The sequence below is a fragment of the Phascolarctos cinereus genome, unplaced genomic scaffold (genome assembly GCF_003287225.1).
Source record: "Phascolarctos cinereus isolate Bilbo 61053 unplaced genomic scaffold, phaCin_HiC Scaffold_2;HRSCAF=192, whole genome shotgun sequence".
Classification (NCBI taxonomy): Eukaryota; Metazoa; Chordata; class Mammalia; order Diprotodontia; family Phascolarctidae; genus Phascolarctos; species Phascolarctos cinereus.
Window position 1 is genome coordinate 17,994,971 of NW_027555625.1, and position 16,693 is coordinate 18,011,663.

At 41.0% G+C, this 16,693-nt stretch overlaps 1 protein-coding gene across 1 annotated transcript in view; it reads left to right on the forward strand.

Moving 5' to 3' along the window:
• EBF2 (EBF transcription factor 2) overlaps positions 1-16,693 on the forward strand; it is a 258,468-nt gene that overhangs the window by 226,615 nt on the left and 15,160 nt on the right. The window contains exons 11-14 of the mRNA XM_078149237.1: positions 4,231-4,319; positions 7,983-8,048; positions 8,154-8,331; positions 12,786-12,971. Coding sequence (XP_078005363.1) covers positions 4,231-4,319; positions 7,983-8,048; positions 8,154-8,331; positions 12,786-12,971 — 519 coding nt within the window. The remainder of the gene's footprint in view (positions 1-4,230; positions 4,320-7,982; positions 8,049-8,153; positions 8,332-12,785; positions 12,972-16,693) is intronic.

The window sequence follows — 16,693 nt, forward strand, 5'->3', positions numbered from 1 at the left end:
GCTACATAATGTTTGAAGTAGGATCCAAATCTAGTCCTCCTGATTCTAGGTCCATCACTATGGCAGAGGCTTTTATGGCCTCTCTTTGAGAAACAATTGCCAAAAAATTGTACAATTTTTCCTTTTTTGAAAAAATTAATATTGGGTATGGGCCAGCCCAGATTTTTTTCACAAGCTATAGATATGATGGTTCCCATTAGATATTTTTAGTTAAAAAATGTTGTGGTTAAAAACAAAACTACCCAAATATAATTCTTATAGTTTCTATCTATTGGCCAGACCCAAGGTATGTAAGTAAGCTAATAATCAGACCCACAATCTGAAGATGACATGACACACGAGATTCTGGGCCTCGGGAGAATTGTTATGAAATCTCAAGGTATTGATGAAAGTTTTTCAAAGCTGATCCAAATGGGATTTAGATTCGGTGGCAGTTGAAATGTGTATTATTAAACTCCTTAAGTAAACCCGAATGGCTCCCAGTGGAGGATTAAGACATTCTATGTATAGCAAAGACGAAATTCTCAGGTCGGGGTTTGCTCGATTGAATTCCCTCCTGATTAGCTTCTGTAATATTTAACTCCATGCCATGCCATAATTATTTAATAAAAAAGTAAATATAAAATGTATTTCAGTGGGGAGATGACCTTTTACCTTAATGCTATGTTACTAAAGAAAGACATAGATAAATACAGCCTATGGCTTGGGGCATGATTCCAATTCACTTTGGGTTTTTGCGATGCAATCTTTTCTCTTGTGGTGCCCAACAGACATGGTGTTGGAATGACTTCCCATGGACACCACTTACCAAGAAGCAGAAGCTAGGAGAAGTTGCACATTGGTGTTGATTGTGGCAGGCAGTGATATAGTTGGACTTCAGTGACTGAAGTTTTCCTTATACTTCTCTTCGGTACTCTCTTACCAAAATGGAGTACAATACTAAGGCTAGAAAGTTGGCTTTGGATGTGCCAAGTGGTGGAAATGAACACTGAACATATATCTATAGGATGTTAAGACAAATTGTTCTTTAGGTTGATTTTTACCCCAACCAATCAATTCAGTGGGAAAAAAATCAATCACAAAACCACAGAATGTCAAAGCTAAAAGGGACCTTAAAAATAATTGAGTCCAGCTCTCTAATTTTTCTGAAGAGTAAAATCAGGCCCAGACAGGTTAAATGAACTTCCTCAAGTTATACAATGTATAATACCTTCCCTCAAGAAGCTTATAATCTAATCTAATCCCATCCACTGATGTGGGATTATGCAGGAATGGATAGCATAAATGGATCAGGGCTCCTGTCTATATTTCTATGAGATACTCTCTTAACCTGAATTTGGTCTAAAGAGGGGTGATCATTCTGTGTCCTTGAAGTTGCTACCCTAAATGGTGGCATGTGAGTAAGCCCATATGGTAGAACGAGTTTAGAATCAGAGGACATGAGTTTGAATCCCAGATCTCCTCCTCTTGGTCTTTGTGCTTTTGGACAAATCACTTTCCTTCTCTGTGCCTCAGTTTCCTTCTCTGGAAAATGGGGATAGGAGTAGATGATCTCCAAGGCCCTTGCAACTCTAAGTTTCATGATTATGACTTTAGTTTTTGATAGTATGTCTAAAGTACATGCCTTGCAGTGCTCTCCATAGTGGGTACATTTAGAGCTTGTTCACTGGTTAATAAACAGAATTACACTATGAGTCCAATCCAATTCAACCTGGTGCAAATCACTTAACCTCCCTGGGCCTCAGTTCCCTAATTTCTGAGATGACATAGGCAGACTTGGTGGCCTCTGAGGGCCTTTCCATTACTAGATTAGGCCAATATGAGATCACACTTGAGGTGAGATACATGGGGATGGTTTTCTCTAGACCATTTACCATTGGGAAGAAGTGCACCTTCCCCCTTTCCATGTCATCAACTAAGACAAAACCTTGACCTCTTACTGTCTCTATTGATCTCTATTCTGATTGTAGCTGTTGTACAGATGAGTAAAAGGAGACAATAAGGGACCATTGATATTGTACATTGCAGGGCAGGGAGGATTTGGGGATGCCAGCTTACAAATTACCTTTCTCCACTCTATCTTTAACTTATAGTCATTTAACCTTGGTAGGCATTTCTATGGTCTTAAACATCCCCCTTTGGTTTGCCTTATTTCAGAAATTTCTGCCTTGAGTAAGTAATGAAAGACTATAAACTTGGGGAGGAAGTATTTCCCATTATTGATTTGCTGTATCTAGTTCCTAAACCTGTTCAGGGGCCATGGTCCTCTTGGCCAACAACAACACATGGTGTTGTGGAAAGATTGCTGAAGGAAGCCTTGCGGACCTGGGTTCTCAGCTCAGCTCTTTGACAGACGTGCTGTACAGCTTTGGATGAACTCCAGAACCTCCCTGAGACTCAGTATCTTCATCTTCAAAATGAGAAAAAACAACACACAACCTCCCTAGCTTGTAGGATCATTTTGAGGTTCTCATGGAAGCCAATATAAAGTTGTGAAGTGGGTAAGGCTGCCCCTAGAAGGATGACGCTCAGATATACAAGATCTCTTAATATACCATTGAAATAGACCTCTGAAAGTGTGAGGTGAACTTGTGCGGAAAAAATAAAAACAAGAGGCCAAACCATGGCTGCAAGGAGAGAGTTTATGGGGCCTGGTTAAATGGGAAAGGGGATAAGAAAGAACAATGATGTGGGTTCTTGGGCATAAAGATTCCTTGGGTCAGCAGAAATGCTGGCATATCTATGAATGCATAAGAGCTTTCCCATTTACTCCAAATGTGAATGCTTCTTCCTGCCCTCCCCCAATAACTTTGTATTAATTTTGCAAACATTTTGTCTTTATTTCTGTACGTGGTACTTTCCCCCTACTCCCACCTCCCAATGGAGTATAAGCTCCTTGAGGTCAGGGACTATTATTTATGTTGGTCTTTGCATCCCTAGTGCCTAGTACAGTACATGAAATAACAGATGCTTTAAGAAAATTCTAGTTTTATTGAATTGACAAGAACCTGTTTAGATGGAAAAGCACACGTCAAAAAAGAGGAGAGAGAAAAACAAAAGGGAGAAATAACAAAAGCTTATTGTGTTTACAAGAAACTGAGATACGACGATGATGAGAGGGTTGTACTAGATGCCCTATAAGGTCTTTTCCAACTTGAAATCTATTATTCTAATAAATAACTCTTAAAAATTAAGCTGCTTTGAGTATCAAATAAGGCACGAAAGTACATCAAACTTTTTACACAAGGGTGAAAATTATATTTTTGTTCTTTAACCTATCCATAATTTTATGGATTCAATTAAATTTTGTTCAAAAAGATTTTATGATTTGCCAACTACTTTCAAGAACTATGTTAGGTGCTTGAGATACAAAGCCTCCATTCCACTAGGTGGAGGAAGGATTCACCATGGATGCAGGAAAAGGAATAAAAAAATGTACACAAAGTAATTTTGGGGTAAGGGTAGGAATACTAACATTTGAGTGGGATGAAGAAAATCCTCACACTGGAGGTGGCATTTTGCTGGTGTCAGTCAACAAGCATTTATTAAGCCCTTACTGTGTGTCAGGCAATGCGCTATGTCCTAGAAATACAAATAAAGGCAAAAAAACAGTCCCTGACTTCATGGAGCTTATATTCTAATCGGGGAGGCAACATATAAATAACTTAGTACATAGAAGGAATATACAGAGAACAGGGCACCCATTCCAACCCACCCAGGACTTCTTGTCCTGTGTGATTCTGATGTACCTCCTTCCTTAAGCACCTGTAAGTGCATTAAGCCCATTTCCTGTTTCTTTCAGTATTTAATCTATAAGAATTCCCAATGCAGCACTAGGGCTGTTCAATGGTTATCTCCATCTCTCACAAAAGTGGCTAACTAACCTCCTTTTTGAACCACATCTATCTCTGATGCCACTTTTATTGTCACATCTCATCTCATGTGCAAGTCACAGCTGGCCAGCAGTTGTAGCTTGTACTCTGCTATCCCCCTCCCCGTCAATCGACTCATCTTTCCATCTTGTTATCATTAAATGTTTCCTCCTCTTCTTGGTAGTCTGAAATAACTAAGCGAAGTAATAATAGCATCAGCAATGCTTCCACTATTGAAGGCATTAGTGGTACTCTGCTAATACCAGCAACTGTGACAGTCTTTTAAAAAATATTTCTTTAAGAAGGTTTGGTTAATAACCAAGACATATACTCAGGAGTTGGGACTTTTCTTTTTCAGCATTAAATGAACCTACCATAGACTATGGCTTCCAGAGATTACAGAAAGTCATCCCGAGGCATCCTGGAGATCCAGAAAGACTAGCTAAGGTAAATCACTCTGGAGACTGATGTGTTAAAAAACCATTTTATGGCATTTTAGTAAAATGAGATGCATCTGAAAACAAACTCCCTTAGTTCTAAATAGGCTTTGAAGCTTGGCTGCAAAGATTCTCCTGGGTTTTCTTTAGGATATAGGTGTCGAATGTGCACAAAATGTTCCACTGATAAAGCCTAATTTTGAAATGTACTTCTGGGATGTGCTAAACACACACACACACACACACACACACACACACACAAACACACACTCACCACAAAAAAACCTGACAACTGAAAATACAGAGTTTCAAATCAGATCCATTAGATTAATCTTTGCAAAAGACCATTCATTTTATCAAAGTGAATTCTTTGAAATCCAATGGTCCCATAGCATATTAATATATTCTATTTATGCATCAATTATCAGGGAAGTATGCTGTATTTAGACTTCATTTCAAATTCTGCTTCTCCCACTTCCTATCAGCATGACTTTGGACAAGAAACTTCACCCCTCTGGCTCTAAGTTTCCTCATTTGGTAAATGATGGGATTGTACCAAGTGACTTCTAACATCTCTTCCAGTTCTCAACAAATGATGCTAAGACCTTCAGAAATTAAGCGGACAAGGGAAGATGTGTCCTAGCTGGGCCTCTGTTTCCTCATCTGTATAGTAAAGGGGTTAGATTGGATGACCTCTATGGTCCTCTCTTATGATCATGGCTTCCTATAAATAACCAACCGGCAAATACTAAAGATCATAGATCTAGAGTAGAAAGGTTCTTTAGAAGTCATCTGGGCCGACCTTCTTATTTTACACTGAAGAAAACTGGAGGGAAAATGACTTACCTAAGGTCATAGTGACAGAAAGTGGTAGAGCCAGATTTCAAACTCAGGTCATATGATTCAAAGTCAGCATCATTTCCGCTGCTTCCTACGTACATATCTACAAGTTTCCTCTGTTTAATGATGTTTACTTATTTTTGTGAAAACACAATTTTAAGTGAAGCAATGTTGCATGGGTCTCAGTGGTTTCATCAGAACACAATTTGCTGAATGCTGTGGGCAATGGTAAAGTTGACACTTAGGCTTATCACCACTGGGGCTCAAGAGTTAGCTCAGGTTATCACCTGCCATCTTATTTGCCTTGGGCAATTGTCCAAATGATGCTTAACTGTGGAATTTGATTATGGTATATTAATGACATTATTGTGAAATAATATTCATTGGGTAAAATTGTGTGAGAGTGTACCTGTATAACATAGGGCAAGGTATACTTTTGTGTAAATCTGTTATGAAATGCTTCCCTTTGGTAAGTCTGCCTATGAAAAATTGACTTGATAAGGGCTGGCTGATTATTTCAACTTTGATTTATATAAAAAAGTTGATCACATTTATTATATCTCATTAAAAAGCTGAGAGGTATTTCATTTTTCCCCAAAATTGGAACTTTAAACATTCTGATATCAAATTGTGAAGTTCTCATTTCTCTGTATCATGAGAAAAATTAGAAGCCCATAATTGCCTCTCTAATGCACCTTTATTTTTCTCTTGGAAAAAAACTCAGCGTTACAAATAAATGATTTCTAGAAAATAGGTTAATAGTGATTTAAAAAGCTGTAAGAAAAACAGGAGGTGGCAAAGACAAAATGAGAGGAAAGGGATCACTGATCTCTCTCTCTCTCTCTCTCTCTCTCTCTCTCTCTCTCTCTCTCTCAACAAGAAACAAGAAAGTTATTGAGAGAATTCATCTTTATTAGAATCAGATTTCATAAAAGGCAGGGCCAGAGCCATTTCAGAACTCTGGATAGCTCCTAGACAAGAGGATGAAACTCTGGTCAATCGATCACTTAAAAACACTAGATAGGTCTGGCAGTCTGATTTATGTCCAGCATGGCTTTGGAAATATTTTTCCCCCTTTGGTAAAATGTAGTTGGCCATACATATTTTTCCTGAAGCCTTCCCATATCATTGCTGATTTTGTGTTCGGGGAACCCAACACTCTTTGGAGGGGAATACATCATCCTTTAGTATTCCTCAAGATTTCTTATTCAAGGGGCAGCTAGATGGCGCAGTGAATAGAGCTCTGGCCTTGGAGTTAGGAGGACCTGATTTGAACCTCAGACACTTGACACTTACTAGCTGTGTGACCCTGGGCAAGTCACTTAACCCCGATTGCCTCACCAAAAAAAAAAAAAAAGATTTGTTATTCAATAGTGGGATCACTTTGTCCATGGATGTACCTCCAATCTCTCCATTCCTTGGTATTTTCCATTTTGTGATTCCTATCACCATAAAAAAAAATTTGGTAACTAACTTTCTGTTGATTAATGCAATTCCCATGGAAAAAGTGCTGGATTCAGAATCAGAGGCCATGGATTCAAATCACAGCTCTGGCAGTTATCTGTGTGAATTTGGGCAAGTCCCTTAATTTCTGTGGACATCAGTTTTTCCCGTCCATAAAATGAGAGAGTTAGGCCAGATAGTATGTAAGGTTCCTTCTAGATCTAGAATTCTGAATTCAATTCAATTTGAAAAACACTTATTGTACTGTGCTAGATGCTCAGAATACAAAGACAACACTCTGCATTCATTTCCCTGTATTCCTTTCTATCAGAGGGGTACAACATGTACACAGATAATGAAACTCAAGACAGTTTGATGAGGGATCATGCACTAGCTATGGGGCATGGAGAATCATGAAAGACAATTTAGAAGATGGCATCTCAGCTGGGTTTTGAAGGAAACTAGGGAATCTAATACGCAAAGCAGGGGGGAGTAAGATTCAGACAAGGGGGTAGGGGCAAAAGTCCTGCAAAGATACCAAGATGGGAAATGATGTGTCAAATTCAAGGAGCTGCTAATATGCTAATTTGGCTAGACCATCCCATGTTTGAGGGAGATTACCATAAAATAAGTCTGGAAAGGTGGGTGAGAGCCAGAGTGTCAGGGGCTCTAAGCTGATGATTTACATTTTTTCCTAGAGGCAAAAGGGAGGTAAAGAATGTTTTTGAGCCTCTTTATATTTAGTTGAATCAAGTATGTATTAAATGCTTGCTAGGTAATAGTCACTGTGCTAAGTACTAGAGATACAAAGAAGGGCAAAAACAGTCCCTGCCTTAAGTAACTCCCATTTTAATGGGGGAGACACTATGTAAAAAGCTAGGTGCATCCAAATTCTATGTAGCACAGATAGGAGGTAATGTCAGAGGGGAAGGCACTGGCAGCTGGGAGCTGGGGACAAACAGACCTCTTACAAAAGATGGGGTTTCAGATGTGTCTTGAAGAAAGACAGGAAATGAACATAACCAAACATTCCAACACAGGGATCTAACTCAAAAACTCTTTCCACCTTGGTAGGCTCTCGAAGGGTCTACTGGTCTTGACTTTGAGGCTTGCCAGTGTCATTTCCACATCATGATAATGTGCTTAGAGCATAGTAAGTACTTGAATGCTTGCTGAGCCGAATTGAATTATTCAATGAGCTTTTTAGTAGAGCAGAGAAGAAAGATGATTTTTTAAAGCAGTCTGCCACCAACATATTTAGCATTGTGGTTCACAGTTTTAGTTGTCTCCAGCACTCGATGGCTCTGTACCATTTAAGGCTGTGGAAAGGGCTACCCTGTCTGTGCTCATGCATTTCACCATTTGGTTACTGTCCCTATCTCTCCCCCAGGAAATGCTGTTGAAGAGAGCGGCTGATTTAGTGGAAGCCCTTTATGGAACACCGCACAATAACCAGGTTAGATGCTAAACCTTTGCCCCCTTGGGCCACTGCTCTCTCTTGCCTCCTGCTTGATTCTGACTTTTCCTGTAACGAGTGCTAACCTCATGGACGTTTTTGCAGGACATCATTCTGAAGCGAGCTGCTGACATTGCTGAGGCCCTTTATAGTGTCCCGAGGAATCCCAGCCAGATCCCAGCTCTGTCCAGCTCTCCAGCTCACAGTGGCATGATGGGTATCAACTCCTACGGCAGCCAGCTAGGTGTCAGCATCTCAGAGTCCACACAAGGAAACAACCAAGGTAATAACTCCTCTGGACTTCGAGGTTAGCTACTATGAGCCTTAGGTTTAGAAGGCACTGGGAAGTGAAAATCCTGCTTAGATCAAAGGAACCACAATGATGCAATTGAGAGGGATGCCCCTTTCTGAGGAAAACAATAAATTCGCACACTTAATCAATTATCCCCCTGCCAAGTGGAATCCATGGAGTAAATACATTTTAAAATAAAAATTTCAACAACAAGGCACGTTAAGAAGGAGGACATAGAATAACCACGGTTGGAAAAAAAATTTTAATTGTATGGATGATCAGTTTTGGAAGACCTATATATAGTACCAGAAACTGTTGTGTCACGAAGACAACACTGGACTTGGTGTGGGAAAGACATAGGATCCAAGCCTGCCTTTGACTCTTGCTAAGAAATATGACTCCCAGATAGCTTCTAAGCTTCTGTGTACTTCAGGTAACTGTGTAAGAGTTCTATACTAAATCATAGCTGGGTTGAGGTATGCATTGGTGGGAGTATTTCGCACCAATAGCAATGTAGATTCTTCTCATATTCTTGTCAGGATGGCCAAATTGGGTCATTAGACCTTTCATTGTTTGGATAGAATTAACCCTTTCAGTGTATTAATAACTCATCTGGACACTTGAACTGTCCATCTCTTATCTCTCACTTAATACCATGTGACCAACCCACTTCCTTTCTTCAGTTATTTCCTGGCTGATATGTTTTACTTAGAAGCAATATAGTATAGTAGAAAGAGTACTGATTTTGGAATCCAGAGACCTGAGTTCAAATCCTACCTTTGATGCATACTAGGTGCGGGACCTTGAGCAAATCACTTCAACTATTTGAATCTCTGGTTCCTCATCTGCAATTCAATTTGAGAAACATTTATTAAGCACCTACTGTGTGCCAGACACTGGGCTAAAGTGAGGGAGCTTGGAATTGATGGTCTCTAAGATCCCTTTAAACTCCATATTTGTGATGTCATGATCTTTCAGCATCTCTGCCTCTGATGAAATGGATAGTCCCTTACTTGGGCCATGTCATTTAGACATTCCAAAGGGTACGTGCTCTCATGTTTGTAAGTGCTGTTCACATTGGTATAAATCACAACCTACCTATGCCTGATTATTTGGTGCATTTCTTGCCCTTGGCTTTCCATAACTTCTCTATTCCTCTAGCATTTAGCTGAGCTCTGTGTTATCCATCCCCATGGATGTATGACCAGCCCACCTCCTTTTTAAGTGGAGGGAGGAAGGCTATATATGTCCTCAATGTCTTTATTGACACCTGTCACTCACAGATCTTTTCTGGTGGCTTGCTTCTTCCTACTCGTGCTTACTTTTCATCTTTCCATCGATCTTGGACGTTCTTCAGACATCATGGTGTTCCATGGCTCACAATCACACAGCATCACTTGGAGAATCTTGGTGTTAAAGTTATGGGCTGGAGAGCTCATAGCTCTGTGTAATCACATAGATGCCTGCATACAAACAAACTGATGAGAAAATCTGAACTGATTTGTGAATGAAAATGCAAAGCACATACAGAGACAGCTTCTTATTTCAGGTATGCCTTATTATTTGGTCAGGCTGAGTTTAATATATTACTTTTCATTGACCACTTAAAAAAGATATTTAAAAATACCCTTGCCCCTTCATTCTTCTACCATTTTCCTTCATTGTCCTAGAAATCAAAAGACTCAATAGAAGGAAGATAATCTTCCCCTGAATCAATTATTTTAACCTAATGGGTGAGTGCTCCTCAATCATCCCATTCCATAAATTGAATCAATTTTAAGCACCTGCTAGACCCTGTGCTAAGTACTAGGACTACCAAACAAAGAGGAGAGTTCCTACCTTCTAGTATCCTACTGTATACTGTATATGTGCACGTAAATAAAATTGTATCTATAGCATGCCCTCCCAGGGGCTGTTTCTCCAACTCCCACTCACATTGGTAGGCAGGGCCCTGATGTACTTTTAGTACTGCCTCACATAACCTCCTCTTCCTACTCCCCCAAATCTGGCTTGTTCTCTGTTCATTATTGGCTAGCCAGACTTATTAGCTTTTAGCCGGGGGTATTTACTGATGTGATATGGTGATTACAGTATAAAGCATGCCTCCAAATGTCTTGGATGCACTCTTCCACAAATACATACCCATCCAGGAGAAAGCTTAGATAGTATGTGTGACAAAGGGGTAAATCAAAGTTCTTAATTACTAGAAGTCTTTTTTTCCCCTTTGTGGAATACTTATGACCTTCCCTTTCAATGTAGCTATTTGCTAGGCTCTATGCCTAGCATAGAGCTTTTGTCAACCCTGAAGCTACCGTCTTTGATGTGTTTTAGTTCCCAAATGTAGATGGTGTGGTCCTGCCACTTATGTTCTGTGGATACTGCTACTAATTCCAATGGTAAAACTAAATCTTCTGACATTTCAAAGTTTACACTGTTGTCCTCTAGACATGGGGGGACAGGAGGAGAGGAGAGGAGAGAGAATTCAATCCACACTCCTCAGGTCAATTATCAGTAACTATTGGCTTGTTGCTAGAATCTCTTGGAAGTCTTGATTCCAAGCTGGGTTGCTATAATATACACAGACCCAAAGATATGTCTGACTCATTCTTCCAGTCCTAATACATTTTCTGAGTTGTTATCTGATTTTATCTACTGACTAAAATATTTCACTGCTTCCAGATTGATAAAGACCAGGTCATACCTAGTTCATGCTTTTGATTGAGTCCATAGAGATGTCTAGACCTTTTATAATTCCAGTATATGGGGTGGGGTAGGGGATACCCCCTTATACATACAAAATCATTACAATGTAATTTGACTGGCAGCTGGGGGTCAGAGTGGTGATTCAATTCAACAAATATTGATTAAACTTGAATCATGTGTTAAGGGCTGTGATACATACTGACAATATGAAGACAAAAAAAAAGAAATAGTACCTGCCTTCAAAGAGCTTATATTCTAATGAAGAATACAATGTGTCCAAAGATAAGTAAAAACAAAGTATATGCAAAGTAATTTCAAGACAGAGGGCTAACAATGGTTGGGGGAGGGAGATTAGGAAAGGACTTGGGTAGGAGGTGGCACATGACCTGCATTCTGAAAGCAGATGGGCATTGTAGGAGGGGTCCCCTGAATTAGTCAGTTCCTATAACAAAAATAAAGGTTAAGGCCTCCAGCTGGAAATTTTGTTTTCTTTTCCTTTGGGAATATAAAGATGGATGAACTAGAGCAGTGGTTTCTCATCTCTGTTGAGTATGAAAATCCCTTTTTAACAACAAAACTTTTCAGCCCCCAAGCAATGTCAGTTGTTTAGTATTCACAATTTTATTATCTGTTGATGCAGACAAAAATATTAGTCAGCAAACACTTATTCAACACCTGCCAAGTGCCAGGCAATGTGCTAAGCATTTGGAGTTACAAAGACAAAAAAGATATAGTCTCTGCCCTCAAGTAACTTATATCCTAATGGGGAAGACTATGCACTTATATAGGGATTTACAAGAGCCCAACAAAGTAGATACAACATAACCTTAGAGGGAAGGGCTCTAGCAGCTTGAGTGAGTAGTGTCTCTGAATTTAGTGCCTCTTGTAAGTGAATTTTCAGTTTTATATAATCTTAATAACATCTGCATATATTTAAACAGTCAAAAATAAGCCTGTGAGATATATTATTTCCTCATAGATGGTATGTATGCATGTTCATTACACTGAGTCTTTTAAGGAGATGGTCCTCTTGTGATAACCCTGTAGGCTAGGGCTGGGGAATTCCTAGACTAGGAATTCAATCATCATTTTATTTTTGGCCTGGACATGCTTTGTCCCTGTTGTGTGGTTTCAGAGACAGTTGTCCTAGTGGGTATTTCAAAAGCCAGGCTAACACAAGCAGAGCCTACACCTGGTGAATTTGACAGGGGTGGTGGTGGTGGTGTTTTGCTGGGAGGATAAGAAGGTTCCATTTTCCTCCATGTATCCCTACCACTGAACAATGCCTGAAATTCTGCCACTGTAGCCCAGTTCTATTGCTCAAGGTTTCCTTCCCTGTTCAAGAATCCCTGGAAGGCCAGGGATAATACTTTAAAATTCTCTTGGACATTGGTATCTTACAGCAAAAGAGCATCTAATAATCTGAGTGGCGTAGGGGAATGGTAACAGGGCCCTGGGCTTAGTCAGGATCCCCTGAGTTGAAGGACTACATCAGATGCCAGCTGGGAAGTTTCTTAATGTCTGTGCCTCAGGTGCCTCATGTGCAAAGTGGTGAGGTAGGGAGGTTGGGCTTGGTAGTCTGCAAAGTCTCTCAGTTCTACATCCATGCTCCCAGGTAATGGGCTAGAGGAGAAAGGACTCTAGTACCAAAGGGTTCTGTCTGCAGTTGTATGGTCCTAGGGTCCCCTCTGTGGTGCTGTGTGGCCTTCTGCTTCACTAGCTCATCTCCCTCCCTTGCCCAGGTTACATCCGGAACACAAGCAGCATCTCTCCTCGTGGGTACTCCTCCAGTTCCACCCCCCAGCAGTCGAACTACAGCACGTCCAGCAACAGCATGAACGGCTACAGCAACGTGCCCATGGCCAACCTGGGCGTGCCAGGGTCCCCAGGCTTCTTAAACGGCTCCCCCACAGGATCCCCTTATGGAAGTAAGTGCTTTTTCTTCAGTTCTTTGGGCAACCCTGATGGGTGGCTCTTTCCTTTTTGCTTTTGTATCCCCAGTGCCTTATAGCACCTGGCACATAGTAGGCACTTAATAAATGCAAACCACTCCCACAGCTCAAGTGCTGTCAAAAGAGAGGGAGGGAAGGAAGGAAGAAAGAAAGAACATTTATTAGGCCTTCTGGGTAAAAACAGAAAAAGCTAGCCAGCCCCTAGCCTCAAGGAGATTACAGTCTAAGAGGAAGAGGCAATGCATATCATGGAGTGGTGGCCAGAGAGGGCCATTTTGGTTTCAGAGTCACAAGGAGGATAAGTGGGGTCATACGGAGGTAGTTCATTGACTGACCCTTTCTAGAAGTGACTGCTGATTTGATTCTCGTGTCCAGAGGAAGAGATGGGAAGGGAGGAAAGGGGAGAGGCACCTGCATAGCAGGACAGATGGCGAGGTGCCATGACTGGACAGCTGGATGTGATGGGAAGGTGAAGAATGAGGCTCGATTCCCTCATTTCTCCTAAAGGGGTTTTCTTTACAGAAGAGACAAAGGCCCCAGACCTGGACTGTGTGGGGCTGTGGTCACAGTAGAGTTGGGAAGGGCAGGCACTGCTGTTCCCAGGCAGAACCGCATCTCTATTTTTACCCTTCTGACTATTGATTTCCCCTTTGCAATATGTCTCCAATACACCCCCTTCTCTGACACTGCCACCAGAATGGTGCCCTCATCACCTCACACCTGGACTATTGCAATGGTCCGTGGGTCAGCATGCCTCAAGTTTCTCTTCTGGACCATCTTATATTCTGCCACCAAATTACAGAACTGACCATGTTACCTCTATACTCAGTAAACTCCAGTGGCTCCCTATCACCTTTAAAATCAAATATAGAATCTTGCTGTTCAAAGTTCTTTATAACCTAGCCCCCACCCCAATCTTTCCAATTCCTCTTAGCCCTTAAACTTCCCCTTACCAAATACTCTTTGATCCTGTGACACTGGCCTCTTCACCGTTCCTCACATAGACACTCCATCTCCCAAATCCAAGCATTTTTTCTGCTTGTCCCTTATGCCTGGAATGTTCTCTCGCTCTGCCTTCTGGTTTCCCTGTCTCCCTTCAAGCCCTAACTAAAATCATACCTTCTATAGGAATCCTTCTCAATCCTTTTTCATTCTAGTGACTTCCTTCTGTTAATTATTTCCTATTGATTCTGTACATAGCTTGTTCGTATATATTTCTTTACTTATTGTCTCTCCCATTAGATTGTAAGCTCCTTGAGAGCAGGGACTGGCTTTTGCCTTTCTTTGTATCCTCAGTGCTTAAAACAGTACCTGACACATAGTGGGCACTTAATAAATGATTATTGGCTGACTGGCTGACACCACGGAGGCTGACAATTCCATTAAAGTTGTTGGGTCATTTTTAGATGAGCAATTTTAGTTTACATCTACTACGAAGGATGGCCAATCAGGATACATGAAGTTTCCTAGGAAGGGTGGCCATCTCACACCAAACCCTGTTGTTGTGAATGTGATTGCATCAAAGGGTTCTGGGTGAAAAAATAATTCTCATCTTTTGGCCCAAGGGAGCAGGGCCTGCTGGACTGGATTGAAAGAATCCCCTGGGAGAAAAATGCTTTCCTGTCCATACAATAGTTATCATCTTGAAGGAAATTGTTTGATTCTGTGATATTTTCTGAGGCACTTTTCACTGCCAGGGAAGGGAAGAGCACATAGGAAGGCTTTTTAACTTTTCTTTCATTTGGATCCCACCACATCCTTCAATTGACCAGTAATCTCACTGAAGGGGCTGTTCTCTCCTGCAATGCAGATTGCAACCCCTGGCCTCTGAGACTTTCATCTGTGTCCTCTTTTAAATTCAGCACAAGAGACCAGTAATGATACCTTTCAGCTCTTCTCACCTCTTTCTGCCTCAGACACCCTAATCACCCCTACTAGCAAAGCCCACCAAAGCTTCCACATCACTCACTGAAACTGAGCAGCGTGTGAAAAGATCTGGGCATTTGGAGGAGGTAGGGTCTGCTTGGAACTTATCTGTCTTGTTGCCTTCACACTTCCCTTCACTTGGTTGGTTCTCTATTCTCAAAAAGGACAAGAGCTTTGGAACTTTACAGCCCATTTCTGGGAGGCAGAGAGGCTGAGCATATCTCTGCCTCAGCTTTAACCCCAGCAAAGCGGAAATGTGATTCCAGGAAATCTATCAAAACATTGAAATTCTCTATAGCAATGAAGTGAAGTGCCTGATGACATTAAATGTAAAGAAGGTACTTGGCATCTATCTATCTATCTATCTATCTATCTATCTATCTATCTATCTATCTATCATCATATCTTCTATCTGTCTGTCTATCTATCTATCTATCTATCTATCTATCTATCTATCTATCTATCATCTATCTTCTATCTGTCTATCTATCTATCTATCTATCTATCTATCTATCTGTCATCTATCATCTGTCTATCTATGTATATATACATTTATGTGTGTGTAATATATATCTCTGTCTGAATACATAGAATTTTTAGACCTTAGAGGTCATTCAGTCCAAACTTTACCTGAAGCATGAGTCTACTCTACAACTTCCCTGACAAAGGGTCATCCAGCTTCCTCTTGAATACCTACAGGGATGGGGATCTCACTACATGGTCAGGGTTCAAATACTCCCTACCCCAGGAAGCAGGTCTTTTTCCTCTTGGTCATCTCATTCTCAGATCATAGGATTCAGGATTGCTCAGGGACTTTAGAAAGCTCTAATTTGTTCAAAGTTCATTGTCGCAGCGAGCCAAAATCAATTTCCTTATGACTTCCCTGCATTGTTCTGAGTTCCTCCTCTTGTATCAGGTAGACTAAATCTAATCCTTCGGTGTCTCCTCTCCAGGATTTGATTGACAAGGTTATTGTCTCTCCCTCTGCTCTTGTTTGTCTTTCTCTAGGCTAAGCACCTGTTGCTTCTTCAGTGTTATGGTCCAGAGTCCCCTTCCTCTCTTAGCTCCCCATCAGCACAGCTTGGATTTGTCAACATCCCTTCTAAAATTTGGGAAGTCAGCCTGACCCTAACGGTCTGGAGAGGCAATAACAGGAGGGGAACCTCTCTGTGCCAGACTGTGCTGCTGTTCATACAATCTAAGGGGTGGAGGGTTGGGGCCGTCATCATACTCTGTTGGCTTGGGCTAAGTTTGTTGTTGTTTTTCGGTCATGTCCAACTCTTTGTGACCCCACTTGGGGTTTTCTTGGCAAAGATGCTATTTCTTTCTACAGATCATTTTACAGATAAGGAAATTGAGGCAAGCAGATGATTTGCCCAGGGTCACACAGCTAGTAACTTTATGAGGCCAGATTTAAACTCAGATAGATAGATTCCAGGGCTGCTCTCTATCCACTGTTTTGCCACATCTCTCAAGTATTCATGTCCCCCAGTTTTCTCACCTTGGCCTCTTAAGCTGCCTTACCTTTCGTGTATTGCTGTTTCATTGAAGCACTTTCACATACATGGTTAAATCTACATCCTTTTTCACATCACTTCTTCACAATAGTATCTATATTCTATCTCATTGCCAGTCTTAGATTACCTAGGGAAGACTCAGGGGGTGCATGAGAGCTGTCTTCAAGTATTGGAAGGCTATCAAGGGGAAGAGGGATGGCTTGAGAGGAAGGAACCAGTAGTAATGAGTGGAAGGTGCAAAGGAAAAAAGGGTGG